This window comes from Galeopterus variegatus, unplaced genomic scaffold (assembly GCF_000696425.1).
Source record: "Galeopterus variegatus unplaced genomic scaffold, G_variegatus-3.0.2 Scaffold1256, whole genome shotgun sequence".
Classification (NCBI taxonomy): domain Eukaryota; kingdom Metazoa; phylum Chordata; class Mammalia; order Dermoptera; family Cynocephalidae; genus Galeopterus; species Galeopterus variegatus.
The window spans coordinates 46258-65508 of NW_007727367.1; the positions used below are offsets into that span (position 1 = coordinate 46258).

General features: G+C 48.8%; 1 protein-coding gene across 1 annotated transcript in view; it reads right to left on the minus strand.

Annotated features, from left to right (window-relative positions):
• LOC103593005 (signal-induced proliferation-associated 1-like protein 3) overlaps positions 1-19251 on the minus strand; it is a 218448-nt gene that overhangs the window by 35793 nt on the left and 163404 nt on the right. Inside the window, exons 9-12 of the mRNA XM_008575915.1 lie at positions 18600-19176; positions 11630-11904; positions 4265-4516; positions 3349-3486 (exon numbers count right to left, since the gene is read on the minus strand). Coding sequence (XP_008574137.1) covers positions 3349-3486; positions 4265-4516; positions 11630-11904; positions 18600-19176 — 1242 coding nt within the window. The remainder of the gene's footprint in view (positions 1-3348; positions 3487-4264; positions 4517-11629; positions 11905-18599; positions 19177-19251) is intronic.

Sequence of the window (19251 nt, forward strand, 5' to 3'; positions counted from 1 at the left end):
AGAGATATCACTACATACCTATCAGAACAGCTAAAATGAAAAACAGTGACAAAGCCAAATGGTGGCAAGCATTTGGAGAAACTAGATCAGTCATACCTGCTGGTGGGAAGGTAAATGGACTTACCATGAGCAACTGTATTCTTGGGCATTTATCCTAGAGAAACTTGCAGAAACTTGTATGCCTGAATGTATGAATATCTATAGTAAACAAAAACCCAGAAACTACCCAAATATCTGTCAGTGAGTAAGTGGTTAGACTGTGATACAGCCATACCATGGAATACAACGCGGCAATAACAAGGACTTGACTACTGACATACGCAACGACTTGGATGAACCTCAAGGATATTACGCCGAGTTAAAAAGACAATCTCAAAAGGATACATACTGTATGATTCCTTAAAAAGTAAGATTCATGAAGTAATAATTAAAGAGATGCAGAGCAGATTAATGGTTGCCAGGGGTTAGGGATCGGGGGAGGGGATGAGTGTGGCTATAAAAGGATCACACGAGGGGTCATTTGGTGATGGTCACACAAGACTCCAGATGTGATAAAACTGCACAGAACTACATTGACACACACATGCACAAGCAAGTGCATGTATAAATGGTGAATTCTGAATAGCGCTATGGCTTGAATCAATGTCAATTTCTTGTTTTGATATTGTATTATAGTTACGTAAGATGTTAACAATGGATGAGGCTAGGTGAAGGGTTCATGATACCTCCCTGTTCATTTTTTTGCAACTTCCTGTGAATCTGTAATTATTTCAAAATAAAAAGTTAAAAAACTAATAAAGGGTGCACACCAAGACTTTGGGGGAAAAAAAACTGCTCCCAAGAGTCACCAGTCACATCATCCCCAACGCCTCTGTCATTGGCTAATCACTCCGTGCCAGCTGCCATGTCCAGCTTTAGCCCTTGCTGCTGCCCAGGCAGCCCATCCCCCACACACCAGATTCCTCTCTGCGCCTCCTGCTCTCCACACCATCCTGCTTATTCATGGCTGTGGCCTCTGCTTGGTCTGGAATGACCTCCTCTCTCCTCTCTGTGGCAAACTCCTACTAATCTCTCAAAGCTCTGCTCAAATGTCACCTCCTCCAGGCAGCCAGCCTAGACCTCCAAGGCTGGGCTATGTTCCTTTCTGCTCTATTACAGTGCTCATTAGGGGGCACATGGTTTCTAAGATCCTCTCTCTACCACAGTCAGCAAGCACTGACCTCTGAGTACCGCAAATGTTCCTTCTAGCACCTGGAATGTGGAAGACTCTTGAGACCCTTTGATGAATGAAAGCTGAATGGTGTCCACTAGAAGATGGAATAGTAGGTGTGTGATGGAGTTTGGATGTGTTGTCCCCTCCAAAACTCATGTGGAAATTTGATCTCCAATGTGGCAGTGTTGGAACTGATTGAGTCGTGGGGGCGGATCCCTCATGAATGGATTCATGCTCTTCCTGGGGGAGGGGGGATTAATGAGTGAGTTCTCGCTCTATTAGGTCCCACGAGAGCTCGTTGCTTAAAAGGACCCTGGCACCTCCTCTCTGTCTCTTGCTCCCTCTCCCCGTGTGATCTGCTTGTACCCGCCGGCTGCCTGCCACTTTCCACCATGAGTAGAAGCAGCCTGAGGCCCGCACCAGATGCAGCTGTCCCAGAATCGTAAGCCAAATAAACCTCTTTTCCTTATAAATTACCCAGACTCAGGTATTTCTGTTATAGCAACACAAAACGGACTAAAACAGTATGTTTTCCCAATTTTACAACAGAGGCTTAGACTCTAATGATGGTTTACTGTGGCAGTTCTGAGAACATGGTCCATAGACCAATAGCATCGGTTAGGCACACTCTACCCAGACCTACCAGGTCAGAAACTTTGGGGTGAGGCCCAGGATTTTAACACATCCTCCTCTGGGTGATTCTGATACATGCTTAAGATTGAAAACCACCGGTTTAGTGAACTGATCCCTGGTCTTAAGGCAAGTGGTTTTATTTAAACAAATCCACTCACTCCATCCTTTCATCAAATATATGCCAAAGATCCGCCATGTGTCCATCCCTGTGCTGTGCGATGGGAACACAGATGAAATGGAAAACTCCTAGATCTTGGACAGCACCCCCCGCCCAATGAACACACATGCACATGTGTATACACACTCTTAACTGGGCTAACAGAATGGAGAGTGATCAAGGCCATGACAGTGCTCAGGAAACACACAGGGAACTGAGGGGCAGCGCCTCACCCTGTGCTGGGGAGGTCCAGGGAAGGCTTCCTGGAGGAGGAGCACTGGAGCTTAAGCTGGCAGGATGGTGGTGGTGTATGCGGTGAGGAGCATGAAGAATCTCCAGGCCAAGGGAAGAACATGAGCAAGAATCTGAAATGCAGACAGCCTAGCTAGGAAATAAAGCGGCCAGTGTGGCTGCCACGCGGCTCTGCATGAGACGTGTGAAGTGCGAGGGGCCTTGGTGGCCACAGCGAGGGGCTGAGGCTTTGTCCTGAGGGCTCTGGGAGTCGTGGGAGGATTTGGAGCAGGGGAGAAACATGGTCAGATACAGAAAGATCTTTCTGGCTGCTGAGCGGAGGGGGGACTAGAGAAGGTAAGATGAAGGCTGAAAGCCCACTGAGGCGAATGGGGTAAGGCAGAGGGGAGAGGGGGAGGGGGTGGGTGACAGAGATGCTCAGGAGTCTGAATGGGTGGACAACAGCAGGGGGAAGGAGGAAAGGAGGCATCCAGGATGTGGCCCATGGCTCTGACCTAAGGACAGGGGTTTTGTGGGGCTGCCCCTGAGACAGGGACCTGGGGGGAGGAAGGACACAGGGCACTAGGGCTGAAGGCAGCTGGGGAACAAGATCCTGCAGGACTTGAATGCTAAGCTGTAGAGTTTGGGTTTATCCTGAGGGCACTGGGGAGCCATGGAGGGTTTGGGAAGATCTCTTAGGCTGCCAGGTTAGGGATGGCTCCAAGGAGGCAGGACCGAAGCCTGGAAGATCATGAAAACCGGATAATGATGATAGCCTAGTATTAGGGGGTGGGGGCTAGAGAGAGTTAGATGACTGGCCATGCTGGATGGTAGATGGTCTTGCTGAAACATGTGACACAGGTGTCAAGAAAATGGTAATCACAATCCGCTGCAAAGAAAGGCAATGGTGAGTCCTGCCCAGCCCAGCTTTGCCCTACATTTTTAACATGAGACACAGCCAACCAACCCCTCGAGGTCCTCTGATGACCTTCAAGGGCCCAGAAACCTCATAAAATAGCAAATAAAATTGTGTGGGGGTGTTCATTTCCTGGGGAAGAAGGATCCACAGCTTCCATCAGATTCCCTAATTTGAAAAGAATGAAGAAATTCTGACCTTTCTGGGGATGGCTTGTATCTTGCGTAGGTGGCCGAGCCGGGGGTGGAGAAGCTCCCAGAAGGTTGTCGGTAGGGAGGGACTCTGTCGGCCCCTGCTGGTGATGCTGTGTAAGGGGTTTCTGGGAAGCTGACAGGCCTGGAATGAGACACAGGAGAGGGGAAGGAGGCAGGGCATGGCAGGGACGTTACCCTTGCCCTCAGAGGACAGACAGACCTTTCCCTAAGCCACATGCCACCTGCTATCCACTCCTTGGGATGGAGAGGTGGCTGCTGAGCAAAGTGCGGCGGGAAGCTGGGTTCTCCCTGCCCCCTCTTCCCAGTTCCACTGCCGCGTCCCCACCCCTCAGTTTCTACAGCCATGACAGGGGCTGCTGAAGACCATTCTCGCCCCTCTCCTGAGACAAGGCACTCCTCTGCAAGTTGGATTCCTTCATTTTTTGGAAAATTTTATTGTTTAGTATATAATATATTCGAAAGAATATCTGTAAGTTATATGTCATCATAATAAACTCCCTGAAGCAGCCACCCACCCGAAGGACTAGAGTGGTGGCAGTCACATCCACTGTTCCCATTTCCCTGCCTCCTTCAAGAAGAAATCATGGCCCGAAATTTTGTTCTTATCAGTCCCTTCACTTCTAAAAAAACAGAGTTTTAATCATATACTTAGTAAGGTGGATTTCCAACCACAGGCACTGAGCTCCCCAGCACTGGGCCCTCGGGCAAGAGGCAACAATGAAAGTCAAAGGGAGGAACAGAGGAGCAGAGGGAGACAGAAAGAGGAGGAGGAAGAAGGTAGGAAACCGAGGTGAGCAAGAGAAAGGAGAAAAAGCAGCAGGAGGGAGAGGAGGACGAAGGACGGGTGGGGGCAGGTGGGACGTGGGGACTGGGGGTAGTGACCCTGGGAAGGTCCTTACCTCTTGCTGTGCAGTGGCTGGGACTCCCGGAACGGGACCATGGGGGTCTGCTTAGGGGGCCGGCTCAGGGACTGAGCATGGCCAGGGGTGGTGGGAGCAGCCCACTTGGAGGCTGGTAGAGAGTTGTGGGATGCGGGCCCGCTCCACTGCCAGGGAGCATTGCTGCGGTAGGGGGGCCGGCCCCCGGGGGTGATGCTGTCCTGCTCGGTCTTGGGCTCCGAGGTATTCATGTCATAGGTCTCCGGCCAGCCCCTGGGAAGAAAAACTTCATTACTTAGAAAGTCCCTGGCTGACGAACATGTGTGCCTGCTGCCTGGGCTGGGTTTTCTTGGCCAAACCCGAACCATGACGACCTATTTTAAAGGCCGACTGGATACCCTTTAAATTGATCTGAAACTCACCAGCTCAGAGTCCTCAACCAGGACAGGGCCCAACACAGGGGCTCCAACTGCCAGGCCCTTTCTACTGTACCTCCTCTCCCCTCCTCCCACTCTCTCTTCCTTTCCCTTCCTCTCCTGTCTCCCTGACACAAGCCTCGAGTCTGCCAGTGCCCTCCACGGACCGTCTTGGCTCTTGGCCCCCCTTGGGGGTACTCAGGGCCAGAACGGTGGATGCCCTCAGAATCAAAGGACAGTATCTGCCTTGTTCCAAAGAAGCTCAAAGGCAGCTGGAAGAGGAGCAGGTGACCTACTTAGCAGGGTGGTTAAAAAAAAAAAAAGCCACGAAATCCAGAACCTTGAAATAGATGCAGAACGGCCTGTGACTTCCCCCAGACCAGGCAGGCACATGTACCAGTGTTCTCAGCTCCAGGCAGGGAGATCCGAGGGCAGAGCTGGCTTCTCAACTGCTGCTGCAGTGCAGCATGGGAGGGGGCTCTGAGCCCACGGAGCGGGCTGTGCTCATGAAATCCACCTCCTGGCAGCTGTGTGAGCTGAGCGCTGAGGAGCCCTCAGCCTGGGAGCTCTCATGCCCCTACTGAGATGGTCCTCTGAGGCCTTCCTGAATTCCCTGGAGCCCAGGGGACTTTCATGGCCACTTGGCGAAAGATCTGGTGGACTTGGCAGCTTAGAGGCTGTGGGTCCAGGACATGGCTGCTAAAGAGCCATGAGAAGGTGAGCTAAGGATGTGCTCTAGCACCTGGGCCTGACACACTGTGCTCCCAGCAGCATTATGGTTGGAGCTGACATCAGCAGTTCCTTCCAGCTGTCTCTTTGGATGGGCTCGTACCGATGCCTCCCTAGGTACCAGGTGAGGAACAATAACAATACAAATACTTAACAGAGCCCATAGATATGCCAGTCTTGGCAGAGGTGGAGGCAGGCATCATCATCATCACCCCCAGGCAGCACACACCTGCCATTCCTGCCTGCCCAGCTTCTGCGCCCTCTTCTTCTGATAACAGATCTGTGTGCTCTGGGTAGGGCTGACTCCACTTCTTGGCTCTTGGTATGAGCATGTGACTCAGTCCTCACCAATCAGAATCTTTTCTCCTCCTGGACACAATGACTCGCACAGGATTGTTAGGAACCCTAAACAAGACCAATCAGAGCCAATGAGCATCAACTCTGGTACTATTTCTAGAACCACTGAGGGAAGGATCTATTTCTACTGGGGCTGCTGAGTTAGGGAGCCCTAAGTTCAGAGCTGTGTAGGGAGGAATTATCTTGGTCCCCGTGAGGTGGGAGACTACCTGAGAATGACAGCAACACAGAAAAGGAAACAGGTGAGAGAGGGAGACCACTGAGGGAGTGCGTGGGCCCCTGGAGACAGCCATGTCTAGATCTTAACCTAACTCCTACCCTTGTTAGGTACATCAGCCAGTGAAGACTTTGCTTCACTGTGTTTGGGTTGGTTCTGTTGCTGGTACCCAGAGTCCTGATCAGTACAACACATTTTATTTCACTTTTTTGGTGGCTGGCCAGTACAGGAATCTGAACCCTTGACCTTGGTGTTGTAACACTGTGCTCTAATCAACTGAGCTAACCAGCCAGCCCTACAAAACATTTTAGAGATAAGTAAATTGAGGCACAAAGAAGTTAGGTAACTTGTCCAAGGTCACACAACCAGTAAGAGGTAGAAACTAGGTTTAAATATAGTAAGTTGACGCCAAAGCCCCCAACTTTAACCACCACCACACTGGCCCACTATACAGTGGTCTGGGAGCCAGTGGGTAGACTTCTTGGGTCCTTGACTTCTCCCTGACAGCTTCACTTTGGGCCAGGAGCCTCTGGGTATGACCTCAAAGAGGGAAACATCATTCAACCACTTTGAAGGCAGCACAGAGTGATTGAGAGCCAGGGCTCCTGGGCTAGGTGGCCGGTTTAGATCCTAGCTCTGTTAACATCAGTGTAGCTTTGGGTGATTGATTTCCTTCTCAGAGCCTCAGTTTCCTAATCTGTAAGATGCGGGTGGCTGTGAGCATTCCATGAACATTAGCAAAGACTCTGAACAAACAGGAGCTGATGCTGTTGCCTTCTCTAGCCAATTCTGTGGACTATCTACCTGCTCTTCCCACGAACTCAGAAGCTGAAGTTTCCCTTTCACTTTCTGAAATCCAACCATGCTTACCTAGGGGTGCTGGAAAAATTCCTTCCCAGATCCTTCTCTCCAGCTTTCCCCAGTGATCTGAAAACCACCAGCATCTGAATCACCCTGAGTGCTCAGTAAAGAACACAGATTCCTGGGCCCCATCTCAGACCATCCATAGCAGAATTCCCCTTGAGGCAGGGCCCAGGAATCTGCATTTTACTGAGCTGCCTGTGATGAAGTTGACACACAATACCATTTGAGAAGCCTCACTTCATCAGTGTAGTTTTTGTATTGTTTCCAAAGATTAAAATGGTATAAAAGGGCATCCATGTCACTCAGTTTCACCCACCAGAAGCAAACTTTGCTCCTAGTTTCTTTTTTTTTTTTTCCTTTTTGTCTTTTTTTTCGTGACCGGCAACGGATCGCAACCCTCAGTGTCGCGCCCGTACCGGACCGGGACCGGCAACGGGATCGCAACCCTCGGTGTTGTGCCCGCACCCCGCTCAGCCAGTGAGCGGCTGGTCTGTATGTGGGATCCGAACCCTCGGCGGGAGCACCACCGCGCTCCCAAGCGGCGCACTGTAGCAGTGCACCACTGGGCCGGCCCTGCTCCTAGTTTCTTATATCTTATTTTAGAACTATCCTATGCAGATAAACATTATTTAAAATAAGAGCACCCTGTACCCCTGTACAGCATCTTGCCCCCCGGCCCCAATTAACAATACATCTTTCCATGCCCTTTCAGCAAAACAGACTCACTTCATTTTCTTTAAACCACTGATTAATATTGCATCACCCAGACGACCTGGGATTTACTTGGCCAGTCCCCTGTGGATGAATATTTAGGTTGCTTCCTGTCTTTTGCCTTCAACAAAAATATTAATCAATATTCTGTTCCAACTTCTTGGCCCACGTGTGGGAGATGTCTGAGGGGGAATGCCCCCCTGGGCTCTCCAACCACTTTTCCTCACTGCCGCCTTTTCCTTGATTCCTGACAGCCTACTTTCTAGGGTTTATGGGGACTCCTTTCTTTTTCTTCTACTCACTCACTTATGAGGTTTCAATACGCCCGACCCCAGGCCTTGGGTCTAAGTAAAGGGAACAGAAACATCCCAGGATCGCTGTCCCCACTGGGCAGCAACAGAGACAGCCAGATGAGAGCATCCCTCCTGAGCCTGCACAAGTACCCAAGGTCACGATGACACATCAGAGGATCAGGGATGTCTTCCTGGCTACCTGAGCCAGATCAGCTGTGGCTCAGAGGCCACAGAGGCATCAGCTCACTCAAGAACTCCAGCCTTCTGGCCCGGTGGTGGGAGGATGATCCTTGTACTCTACTCAGTGTCTGAAGAGCATGGAGTCTGGATGCACACCATGCAGAGCCTGGCTGGTGGCAGCACCTCTGCCCCATCCCTGCGGGCTCCTCTCAGAGCTTATCAGATAATCAAGCCAGGAGCCAGGGTTGCAGTGAGAGGCAGGAGGGACCCCAAAGCTAGGGTTATCAGCTCTGCAAATGACGTCAGCTAAACACCTCTGCATTTAAAGAACATTAAACATCACCCAAGTCCCAATCCACACCCGCCCCTGTAAAAATGAGATCCTGTTTTGGCAGCAGCCTTGTAAAAGGAGCAGGATGATAGTCTTCTTCCTAAATAGAGCAGGGAGCAGAACTTGTTTGTCTGGTTGCACCCTCCCTGGCCTTGTCTCCCCCAAACCAGAGAACCGCAGACTTCTGTCCCTACCTGCTTTTGCAAAAGCATGTCTGGGGATGCCTTTGTGGCCTCTCTTGAGCTCTGTGAGTTTTGGAGTCATCCGACAGGCAATCTGGCTTACTGCATGAACAAGTGTGAGTGTGAATATGAGTGTGAATGTGAGTGTGTGTAGAGAGAGGCAGGGAGGTTGAGGTTGTGGCCTTGCCTGAGAAGCAAACCTGGGAAACTCGCCTGTGGTGGTACCTTGGCTTGACTTGCCCCTGCAGAGATCTGAGTGGGTGTGGCTGGGCCTTGGCTCCCTGCAGAGGTGGAAGAAGGCATGGGAAGAGGGCTGGGGACAGGGGATGGCTGGGGCTTGACTGAAGTCCTGTGGTTAAGGGACTGAGGGTGTGAGTGGGGATGGCTGAGCCCTTGGTTTCAGGGCTCAGGCCTTTCCAGAATTGTCCCCCCGTCTAATTCAGAGGAGGCATGACTCAGGAGGGTGGGACAGTGTCACACTCACATTCCCACAGTTCTTGATGGCTTTTAGAGGCAACAGAGTATAATGGAGTTAGGCAAACCTGGACTTGAGTTTTGCTTTGCCACTTACTAGCTGTGCAACTCTGCACAGGTGACTTGTCCACTCTTGGCTTCAGTTTTCTCATCTGTAAAGTGGGGATCACGCCAGCCCTAGCATGGGCCCAGCGAGGCCATGTTTGAATATGGCACTTAGTGTCACCTCAGCTTGTGCTCTCCTCTTGGCTCCATCTGCTCCAGCCACAAAGGCTCTCTTTCTGGTCTGTCAACAAGCCAAGGGCCTTTGTTCTTGCCTCACTCCTTCCCTGACCCCTGTCCCGTGTTAGGCTATGTGCCCTTTATCTTCCTCACATCCAGCATCTTTCAGCTAGTGTCTCCAGAGCACCTCCTGTGGGCCAAGTGCTGTTCTGTGTGCTTTGTAAGTCTCTCCTTCAACTTTACAACCACCTTTGGGGAAAGCATCTATTACTGTTCTCATTTTATGAATGAAGAAACAGGTGAAGTAGTGAGGCTGGATGCCCACAGTCACAGTTAATGAGGGGAAGAGCCAGGATTCAAACCTAGGCAACCTCACTGCAGAGCCTGCTTTCCCTACGACACTCCACTGCCTCCCCCTTTGCTATCTGAAATAATCTTTTTTACTTGTTTATTGTTTGTCTCCCCTGACCCATTCATTAGCTCCATGAAGGCCAAGGCCTTGCCTGTCCTCTGTGCCACTGTGTTTCTGGAGCTTGGAACACAGTAATTCATTCTCTCTCTTTCTCTCTCATCGGTCACCTATGGCAGTCACTAGGGTACCAACTCATTATTCTGAAAACTACATCTATCCTGCCTTCCCTGTATAATTACACCTCAGAGTAACTGAATCGTTACTGAAGGAAAGTTCTTTTTAGAAGAATGCCGGCCAATCAATGAAGAAGGAATGATAGAATTGGGACATCACTCCTCTGCAGCCCGTATAAAATAAAGAACCTGGGCAGTGACCGCAAATGGCTGCTGAGGTGGAGTGCTGATGGCAACTGTACGACGATGGTGCCACCAGGCTGCCACCGTCTGAACCCTCTGCTGACCCTTGGCATCACCTGCAGAGACACCTCCTGATGGATGCACACCTAGAAATGTGGCTGAAAGACATTCATCCAGAAACTGATCAAGATTCTATCTCGGACTCTAGTTTATGGAAAATGCGTGTGCTAGAGGAACTGGTGGGGACACCATGGGGAGCAGTCTGCTAAATCCGAGAAGTGGGAAACACTGAGGACAAGTGACCTGGTTCTTCACAAAATAAACTGCAAGGAAAAAAAAGAGGGAAGGGAAATTTCCAGATTAAAAGAACCTCAGGAGATACATCAACCATGGGCAACAGGAGGATCCTGAGTAACAAAAAGTGGTTTTTTTAAAACTACATATCAGGCTGGCTATATATCTGGTTAGCTCACTTGGTCAGAGCATGGTGCTGATAACACCAAGGTCAAGGGTTCAGCCCCCTGTACCAGCCAGACCCCAAAAAAAAAAAAAAAAGAAAGAAAGAAAAAAAGACCCCCCCCCCCAAAAAAAACTACATATCTATGATACAATAGGGAAAATTTAAAGATTTATAGTTGACACTAAGGAATTACTGTTAAATTTGTTAGGTGTAATTTTTTAAAAAAGTCCTTATTGTGCAGAGATACATTCTGAGGTTCTGTGATTGTTTCAGATAATCCAAGGTGGGGAGGCAGGGAAGGATGTAGAGATTATAAAAACAAAATACAAAAAAACTGGCCACATGTTGGTAAGTGTTCAAACTGGGGGCTCAGTATATTTTTATTATGTTTCAAATGTTCCATTAAAAAATGAAACAAGACAAAAGAAACAAGTCCTCCACTGGCTTCCTATTGTGCTTAGAATAAAACCCAAGCTGCTCCCCATGGCCCTTTTCTCCCAGCTCTCACCCTGCTCACTCGACTCCAGCCTCTCTGTGCTCCAGGATCACACCAGGCCATGCACACTTGGGTGACTGCCCTGGGTAGCTCCTGTCTGGAGCCCACTGGCCCAGAAAGCCACATGCCCGCCTTGGGCTTGGAGCCTACTAGAGTCTTCTCTGTCTACCTCTGTAAGCAGCAGTCCCGTCAACGCTGCAGCCCCTTCGTTTATCCTGCTTTAATTTTCTTCTCAGAATTCATCCCCTGTATCCTGTATCACATATATTTTTCTTTACCACCTGTCTTTCCCTGTAGGATACAAACTCTGAAGGAGCAGGCACTTCGTTTTGTGCATCACTACATCCCCAGCACTTCCAATGGAGTTTGCGTGTAGCCGGAGCTTAGTAAATATGTGCTAAACAAACAGATGAAGTGCAGTGTGCCCTCAGACAAGTTACTTCTGACACTGTGCTTCGTCTACAAAATAGGAATAATGAGCTTAAACCAGTAACTGGCACACAGCAAGCGTTCAAAAGATGTTCACTCCTGTCACCTTGTCACTGTTATCACTATTCCTGCTGAGAAAGGGCTTGTCTATCCCCACTACAAGGCCTCAAGTGACAGCACCAGAGAGGCCTCATGTCAGCACTCTGGGAGCTGCCAACTCCCACCTGGCTCCCACCTTTCAGAGTATATGCCCTTACCTCCGGGGTGTGCCGTCGTCAAAAGGTGGGATGATGACCACCTTCACAGTGACAGAGGTGCGCAGTAGGTCGATCATCTGGTCGTGAGTCAGTGTGACCACGGCCACCTTGCAGATCTCCACTAGCCGGCTGCCTTGCCTGAGGCCAGCCTGCCAGGCAAACCCGTAGTCCTCCACCTCAGCCACCGTCCCATCGTACTTCACGTGGAAGCCCAGCTGTCCGAGCCCATTCCGCCGCAGGGTCATGTCCACCGTCTCCCAGCCATTGGTCATCACCTGGAGGCAATGGGTGGTACTGAGCCTTAGAAGCTGTTTGAATCAGTTCCTCCAGAAGACCCCTGGGTCAGATTCCCCACTTTGAGGCCAAAGACCTGCCGACTCCCATTTACCCTCCCAGGTGATGCCAGGGTACCACGTGGGTGAGCATCCATCTGGTTCCAGTCCGGGTTCCTGATTTCTGGGGAGGAAACGTGGAAATGCAACTCTGTGGCTTATGACCTTTCAGGACCACGGCTCCGAACGTCCCTGCCACCCTCCTTCCCGGTGTCTGGTGGGATCGTACTTTTTGGCCACTTTGTGGTCAGGTGGGTGAGTTGTGAGTGCAACTGGCATGTCCTCTGGGCAGGGGTGTTTAATGGCCAGTGGGAGATGCTACATAGGCCTTTTCCCTCTGCCACAGAGACCAGTAATAATCTAGAGAGTGGGAGCTGTTCAGACAGCTGAGTCCCAGTGTTAGAACAATGTGGAGCTGAGCCCACAGCTGAACCCGGGACGGACATGCAGCATAAGCAAGAAATAAACCTATGTTGTTTTAAGCCACAAATATAGACTAACACAACGACTTGAACCAGAAAAAGCATGAGAAGCAGCAGAACAGCAATACCGGGGTCCTTTCCAGGTGGGGGCTCGTGTCATGTTCTTTTACTTCATGACAGCATTCTCGGAGGCACAGACCATCTCCTCCTCAGAACTTCCCCCAACACACAGCTGACCAGACCACACAGGGCCTTGCCTCCAGTGCTTTGCTTGTGTGAGACTGTCCCCATGATAATGTATTCGCATAATATACGAGGACCTGATGAACAGAATACGCAGACCCTCAGCATGCCATTAGTGATTCCCTCCTCCTCTTGGGATAAAAAAAAAAGATGAACTTAACAAGCTATGGCTATTAAGCAGGTTATATCAAGACCTGCCTGCCCTCTCCTAAAGTTGCATTATGGAACTAGAACAGGTATTGGTTCACATTTCCTGTGAGAAGTCATTCCCTCGCTAGACATTATGCTATTTCATGTACCTGCTAGAGCACTGGCTTTCATGCTCTTCTGATCACACCTCAAAGTAAGAAATAATTTTATGTCACAAACTACTCTAAGCATTTGCACATTTACACAGACATCCACAGATACAAATATTCCAGGCAATCCAAATCTGTCACAATCATGAGTATGGACAGCAAGAAGTAAGAGTTTGGACGGCAAAGGCTTTACCTGAAAATGTCACCACATCTGTTTGGTTCCTGATTTGGATAGTGAGGATTTGGGATGTGGGGGAAACATATATGACTAAAACAATGTTTCACAAAATAGTACTTACCTTTACTTACTGAGATGTACTTTGATGCTTTTTATTCTTTCCTATCCTATTGCTATGGTGGAACCCTCCTGAATGGGACTGGTGCCCTTATAAAAGAGGCCAAAGGAGCTTATTCCCCTCTTCCACCACGAGGACACAGGGAGAAGGCTCCATCTGTGAACCAGAAAGTGGGCCCTCACCAGACACCAAACTTGCCAGTGCCTCCATCTTGCCATTCTCAGCCTCCAGAACTGTGAGAAATAAATTTCTGTTGTTTATAAGCCACACAGTCTAAGGGATTTTGTTATAGCAGCCCAAACAGACTAAAACACCTATCATTTAAAATTGCTGAGACCCAGTAATTGAGTTCATAGTCCTTTCATGGGTGGCAACCTGTTTATCTGACAATAAGGAATTATTGTTGATTTATATGCAATCAAGAAAAAATAGTTATTTTTAAAGTCTGTATCTTTTAGAGATAAATATTGAAGCTTTTACATATGAAATGATATAATGTCTAGGATTTACTTTAGAATAATCAAGAGGGTAAGAGAGGGAAGGAAGAAACAAGACTCCCATGGGTCAGAAACTGCTGAAGCTGGTAATGGGGATAGGGGTTCATATGATTCCCTCTATTTTTGTGTATGTTTGAAATTCTCCATAGCTAAAAAGTAATTGGCTTGAAAGTTGATTGCTTAGTGCCTCAAAAGAGAAGATTGTGACTGGATTTATCCTAGCCCATTACTTCTACCTTGGGGGTTAAAATTCCTCTTCCCTTTGAAGCAGTCACCCTTGTGTGCAAAGAGTTTGGCTGGGGGTTATAAAGAAAAGTCCTGTGTGCCCATGACCATGACCAATTAGGCCACACCAGCCCTCGGAATCCAGGGCTGTTCCCAGGGAGAGGGCCCCACCTTTCCCAGAGGCCCGGACAGAGTGTAGGGAACAGCTCAACAAACACTGCATGGCGAGGACTGCCAGCTGCCGTCCGTCATCCCTCTCCTTTTCTTCCTGTTAGTACTCAGACTCCCACCGCAAAACGCAGTTTTGATGGGCACCCGGCCACCTAGTTGGGGACCACATTTCTCAGCTTCCCTTGCAGCTGGGTAAGAACATATGATTCAGTTTTGGCCAACAGGATATGAACTGATGGAACTTCAACCTCATGTTCTTCAAAATAAAGTTGCTTGCCCTCCACACCCATGTTTTCTCCCTTCCTGTAGACAGGTACGTGGATATGGACTGACTCAGCTTTGACCATGCATATAAGTACAATACTTATCTACATCAATCCAGGGGAAAGGAGGAGCTGCAGGATGGAAGGGACATGAGCTCCCGAAAGGTGGGGCCCTCTCCGTGGGAACAGCCCAGGACTCCGAGGCTTGGTGTGGCCTAACTGGCTGCCCCTGCCAGCCTTGACGAGCCTGAGTACTAATCAGAAGAGAAACTCCCATCTTATTTAAGCCACTGGATCTTCACTGTATTTTAGCAATTCAATCTGTAACTACCTACTACAGCTGCTTTAAATCATTTTAGACAAGGAAGAGAGAGCTGCTCTGTCACTTAGTATTCTAATACTTCTGTCTCCTTTGCTTTTGTCGCTAATGAAAGGTAGCCTCACATGAAGAGAGCCATTCCTGAGGTTTACAAGGTTCCAGAAAGGATACAGGGCATAGGGAGCAGCTTATGACACCAAACACACAAACCAACCCAAAGAAATCTCTGCTGCATCATACAGCCACAGTGCCCAGGCCCCTTGTCAAAGCTCATTTTCCTGGGAGCTGATCTGTATGCCAGGCACTGGGATAAGCCCTTTCTATGCCCAATTTCACTGAAATCTCACTTATGAGGTAGTAGGTACCACAAATTTGCTTATTTCACAGATGAAGAAACTGAAGTTGATATCAGTTCCCAAGGTCACAGGGCAGATGACTCCTTAATCCTTGCTTTTAGCCACGATGACGTATTACCTGCTGCTGTGCTGCTCCCCAGCCATTTTCTCTTTTATTAATTTCATTAATTCTTACTTACTGTTCCAGTCTCAGTTTAAAAGTCATTTCCTCAGGGAGGCCCTTCCCATTCCCTGGGCCCAGCTCACCTGCTTGGGCACTTGGTGGGTAACGTAACAAAAGATGTGGCCAGTGCACATGTGCCCCATCTACAGGGGGCACCCATCACTCTGCTTCAGGTGACCATTTCCCTGTGCAAACATGGGCCCAGTATAGCCAGATCCCTCAATTTTTCAAGAGAAGCCAGAAAGCCAGATTGATATAAAATCCTTTAAATGTTAAGCTGTGGTAACTAAATATGTCTGTGGGCTGTATCCAACCTGTGGACTTGAGGTCTTCTCTTCATTTAATTTTGCTCCCTGTGATAGTTTCTCCTGGCATCCTCAACACCCCCCTTTTAACCTCTTGGCACTTGTAATTCCTTGTTCAATATCTGCCCCAGATGGGAGTCCCATGAGGGCAGGCCTGGGCCCACTATGGTCACTGCTCTGTCCCAGCACTGCTCAGCCCAGGGCCAGGTACATAATAAAACTTGTTCTATTAACAAATGAAGCAATGGGGGTGGGGGTGGGATCCTCACCCTGGAAGACCTGACAAAGAAGAGAGACTCGCTGTCATGAGTCCTTTACGATGCACCTACCCATTCTCAGAAGATACCTTATGTCACTGCGTTCTGGCCCACTGGTTCCTCAGCAGACTTTGGGATGTTGAGGCAGGGTGTGGGGGAATGGCTGTGGAAATGTGCTCCAACAGAAGGCATGGGGGTGGGCATGGGACAGAGCAGCACAGAGAGGATGGATGCGGGTAAAATATGTAACCTGGCATAGTGCCTGGCATGGTCCCTGCTCAAGAAATGCCAGCTGCCATCAGGATTTGGGGAGGTGGAATAGCCTAATGTTTAAGGACCAAGCCTCTTAACTCACTTTGGGCCCTGTGAAGGTCATTTTACCTCTCTGGGCCTCAGTTGTCTCATCTGTGAAGTGAGGATAACAGTACCTACTTCGTTGGGCTTCTGTGTGGAAGAAATGCAAAGCCATGCAAAGCACTGAGCAGGGTCTGACACATAGTTGCCCCCCAAGCGTTCACTACTGCAATCACTACAGGAGAGCACACATTCATGCATGTACTCAGTACACGTTCACTAAGCATTTGCTTTGTACCAGGTGCTGAGGACACAGCAGCGAACAACTACCACATAAACACATGTCAGATAGTGGTGAGGCAGGCAAAGCAGGTGGAATATGCCTCAGGCCAAGTCCGGGAAGGGAATTTGCAGTCTCAGATAAAGAGGCCTCAATGACAGGGTGACTTGTGACTACAGCCCTGTAGGAGGGGAGGGAGCAAGCCACATGGGGATTAGGGAAAGAGTATTCTGCAAAATTGGAAAGAGGGTACAGACTATGCAAAGGTCCTGAGGCTAGATGCCTGCCTAGCACACTGGAGAAACAGCAGAGGTCTGTGTGGCTGGGGCAGAGAGAGTGACAGGGAGTCAGATCATACAAGGCCTCACAGGCCACTGTAAGGACTTTGCCTTTCACCTGAGTGAGCTGAGGGGTTGGGGCAGAGCAGTGACATGATCAGAGGCAGGGGGTAAGGCGAGGGAGACCAGGGAAGAGGCCACCACAATAGTCTGACATAGACAGTGGTGGTTTGCATCAGGTGGAGGCTATAGAGGGGGAGAAGCAGCTGGAGTCTGCCTACTGAAGGTGGAGCTGACACTCGGGATGTAGGTATGAGAGAGAGAGCAGCTCAGGCTGACGCCAAGGATCTGACCTCAACAAACGGAGGGATGGACTTGTCCTTTACTAAGATGGGAAAACTCTGGGAGGGTTAGGAAGGAATACCTGGAGTTTAATCTTGGACGTGTTAAGTTTCAAGGGTCTCTTACACACCCAAGTAGGGATGCTGAGTAAGTGGTTGAAGACCATTTTTGAGTTTGGGCATAAGTAGCTGTTAGAGTCAGAAAAGCCTGGATTCACTCCCCAGTTCTGCCACCTACTGGCTATTTGACTTTATGTGAGTATCTATACCTCCCTGAGCCTCAGTTTCCTCATCTGTCAAGTGGGGACAACAACAGGACCTATACTTCAATGGGGTGGGTGTGAGGATTATATGAGATGGTACACATAAAATGTTGAATACATTCATTCAACTAACCAACTAACCAGTGTTTATTGAACACCTACTATGTGTCAGTCCTGTTCTAGGCATATGAGATAAGCAAGTGAGCAAAACAGACAGAAGCCTTGATTTCCGGACTCACCTAACAGAAACCTAAACACTGGCTATTGTTTCCTGTAGCGGCACAAATTTTGGAGTCAGGGAAGCTAAGAACAGAGCTTTTCCAATCCAACATGAACTGAGAGAGTGCAAAGGCCTAGAATGGTGAGGACAGCCTCCAGTGACAATGGCATCAGGAGGTCAGAGCCTACCAAGTCAGGCAAGCTTGTCTGGGCAACATAATTCATCTAATCCTTAAAACTTTTACATGATGTAGGATGAGTCTTGTTCCAATTTTTCACATGGGGAAACTGAGTCACATGGAGGCTAAATAACACAGCTCAAGGTCACACAGCTGGTAATTGGCAGGGCTAGGACTTGAAGCCAGGTCTTCTGACTCCAGTAGATCATTTGGTCTGATAGCAAAGTTACCTTTGCTATTTAGTAAGCATGACATGCCACTTTGCTAAATCCACTGCAGAGGCAGTCACTGACCACAGTGTTCCTTCTTGTGGAGCTCAGATGTGGTCTGAGTACTTCTTAGCACAATGCTTCAGGCAGCCATTACCAACTAAGTTGTCACCAATCTGTCACTGTTGGTTTGGCCAATAGTCTGAGTCTGAGTTGTCCACTAGCAGTTTAGGGTAAGATTTTTATCCACAATGTAAGTCTTTGTCTTTTAATAGGGGAAGTTAAACCACTTACATTTATTGTGATTACTAACATGGAACTTACTCCTACCATGTAATTTCGTGTTTATTTTGTTTCTTTTATTATGCTTTCTTATATTTTTTCTCCCCCTTGCCTCTGCCCCATCCTTTAATGGTCTGGAACCTTTTTGTTCTATTTTAATTCTTTTAGAAAGTACTGACATTTTTATCATGAGCTTAAACTTATATTTTCTATCAATTTTTAGGGTTGATAAATATATCTTTTGTCCTTCCAAGATGATGGTGTGGTGTGCCTCAGATCCCCAGCCCAAACCTTCCCCAGAAAAAACCTGTGCTGCAGGACCTACCACACCCATAGTGTGTAAGTTATGATTCTGATTCTCTTGGGGCCAGTTAGTGTCTTAGCCTAATTACTAGGCTAGGGGAAGTATTTGGGTGATTTCTAAGGCCCCTGCCAAACTATATAACCATTGCCCCATTGGTGAACTCTCCCCCTTACCTTCAGTCTCTGCACGATTTCCCTTATGTCCTCCACAGAGCCCTCTGTGGCCCGTAGAAAGATGTGGTCCCCTCGCCCATAGAAGATTTTGAGTGTTGAGGAGTCTGGGGTCCATCCAATGACATCCCCACAGTAGCAGTTGAACACCACCTCTTTGGTGCGTAGGTCCAGAAGCACCACAAACTCATTGGAAATTCCCAAAATGCAGTCAATTTCCACCCCCTGAGCATAGTCCTGAGCCGCCACCCTCCAGGCAATGGCCCCTGCACTGTGCTGCTCAGCACCTGCCCGTGCTTTTGTCTTCTCCTTCTTCTTGGAGGTCAAGGAGATGAGGTTGAATTTGCCAGTAGAGTCAATGGGTGTGTTGGAGACACAGTTTTCAGCCAGGTCCTTGAGGTACTCCTGGCGGGTCCTAGTGGCCATGGTGTGGAACTTGTCAGACTTATGTGCGGCGTTCTCAGCATTAATCACCTTGGCCAGCAAGAAGTCTCTGAAGACATCAGATTTTCGGAATGTGGTTCCACTGGGGATGGGGGGACCAAAAGGAGGAGCATCTTTGGATCTGGTCACAGCCATACTGAGAAGAGAGAAATCATTTAGATGGTGGGGGAAAAAAAGCACTAAGACTCTTTCAAAGAAAGAAAATATAGGG